The sequence below is a fragment of the Limulus polyphemus genome, unplaced genomic scaffold (assembly GCF_000517525.1).
Source record: "Limulus polyphemus unplaced genomic scaffold, Limulus_polyphemus-2.1.2 Scaffold20, whole genome shotgun sequence".
NCBI lineage: Eukaryota > Metazoa > Arthropoda > Merostomata > Xiphosura > Limulidae > Limulus > Limulus polyphemus.
The window spans coordinates 318,994-320,615 of record NW_013665630.1 but is presented as its reverse complement, the minus strand read 5'-3'; the positions used below and the strand labels follow the sequence as shown (position 1 = coordinate 320,615).

At 32.9% G+C, this 1,622-nt stretch overlaps 1 protein-coding gene across 5 annotated transcripts in view; it reads left to right on the top strand.

The window, feature by feature from the left end:
- The window catches only part of LOC106458142 (calcium/calmodulin-dependent protein kinase type II delta chain-like), an 87,496-nt gene that overhangs the window by 12,121 nt on the left and 73,753 nt on the right, over nt 1-1,622 (top strand). For all 5 annotated transcript variants that reach the window (XM_022384235.1, XM_022384214.1, XM_013917605.2 and 2 more), the window contains exon 3: nt 1,003-1,062. In XM_022384235.1, coding sequence (XP_022239943.1) covers nt 1,003-1,062 — 60 coding nt within the window. The remainder of the gene's footprint in view (nt 1-1,002; nt 1,063-1,622) is intronic.

The following is a 1,622-nucleotide window of genomic DNA, read 5'->3' as shown; positions in this document are numbered from 1 at the left end:
ATAATTTCATTTGATAAACACGTTTAGATTGAATGGTAATTTATAATCAGTCACAAGAACGTCGAATCTGAATCACTTGAAAAAAACACGGAGGTGCTTAACTTTTTTCCAGGTGTATATAATATATAGACAGAGTTTCGGTGAACTACAATTATTAGTTTACGATTATGGTTTATAGTAAACATCAGTTCTTTCAAAAGAAAATGTGATCAAAATTTAAAGTATTGTGTTACTATCGCAAACTTTCGCTCAACAAGAAATGGCTGCTTACAAAGAGCTGTAAATAAAAACAAAATTCGCCCTTCTTTTGCAAAAATAAGAGTTTGCTGCTGATGTTTTGTTATTGAAAGCCTAAGTGCGAAACTCTGTCACGGAACCAGAAAGGTACGATTCACAATGGGATGCCTGAAGCTTGTTATTGAACCGATACAAAAATAAAGTTTACTTGGCAGCAGTTAAAGTAGACATCCCAGTTGTTGGAAGGCTTATGTAACAATGGGAAAACACAGCATCCATTAGTTTGGGAAAATTTCGTTTCGAACTTTTTTTTTTTTGTTGTTGTTGTTATTTGATACATCTAAGAAAAAATTTATTAAATAAAAGCAAGTTTATATTTTAACTTTTTAATAAATATTCCTGTACGTTATTATTATTATTTTCTGAGCAAATGTCCAACACAGTTTCCTTTGTATCGATTAAACTTAGTTTTGGTTTTGTGTAAATATTTTTTTTTATGAAAAACAAACAGAATAAGCTACATGTAATTAACATGCTTTGGTGTTTTTGTTTTAGTTGTTGTTTGGGAGGCGTTATGAAAAAAAAATATATTGTACGGCAACTTATGAAACGCCACATACATTGTTTATATACGATGTCATGTCATATTTCGAAACGTGAATAAATACTTACGAATTCTTATGTAACAAATCACTATAATTAAATTATCCATCGTCTTTGACCTTGATTTCCCATTTAATTATTTTCGTGTTTTCTTTCTCGTAGACTTCCAAAAACTTGAGAGGGAGGCGAGAATTTGCCGTAAGCTGAATCATCCAAACATAGGTATGTTTTTATTTTACTGTAATTTTTGAGCCGTGACAGTTGAAACGTTATGGATTGTTCCATAGTGTCTCCTGAAGCTGCGGTTCTTTCGTTGTCATAGCAACGCAATCTTAAAGGTGCGAAGCAGCGATTCTTTTGTGGCCATGGCAACAGTCTAAAAATGTGCAGGTATATATATATATATATATATATATGTTTCATGTTCCACGAACTTGTTCCAGTAATGATAATGATACCAAAAGACGGAAAGCTCATAAATAAAAAATGTGGTTTTCCATAGTACCCAGTAGATGTTATTAGACTGACGTCGGTGTTGTTTTAGCATGCCAGCACAGAACTGCCTGAATATCACATTTGTATTGGAGATTTTACGTTCGTGGATAACAACAATGCACCAAAGTTAGGCACATAACCCTGTAGGTATTAACTCTACACGTACATATGTATGACGTGTGTGTGTATGTATACATGCACACATACGTTTATACCTTTAGTCAATAAAAAAGAAGAGAAGAAATTGACTGGAACTGGCATTGAACGAAACGTAAAGTGTGTGTTAC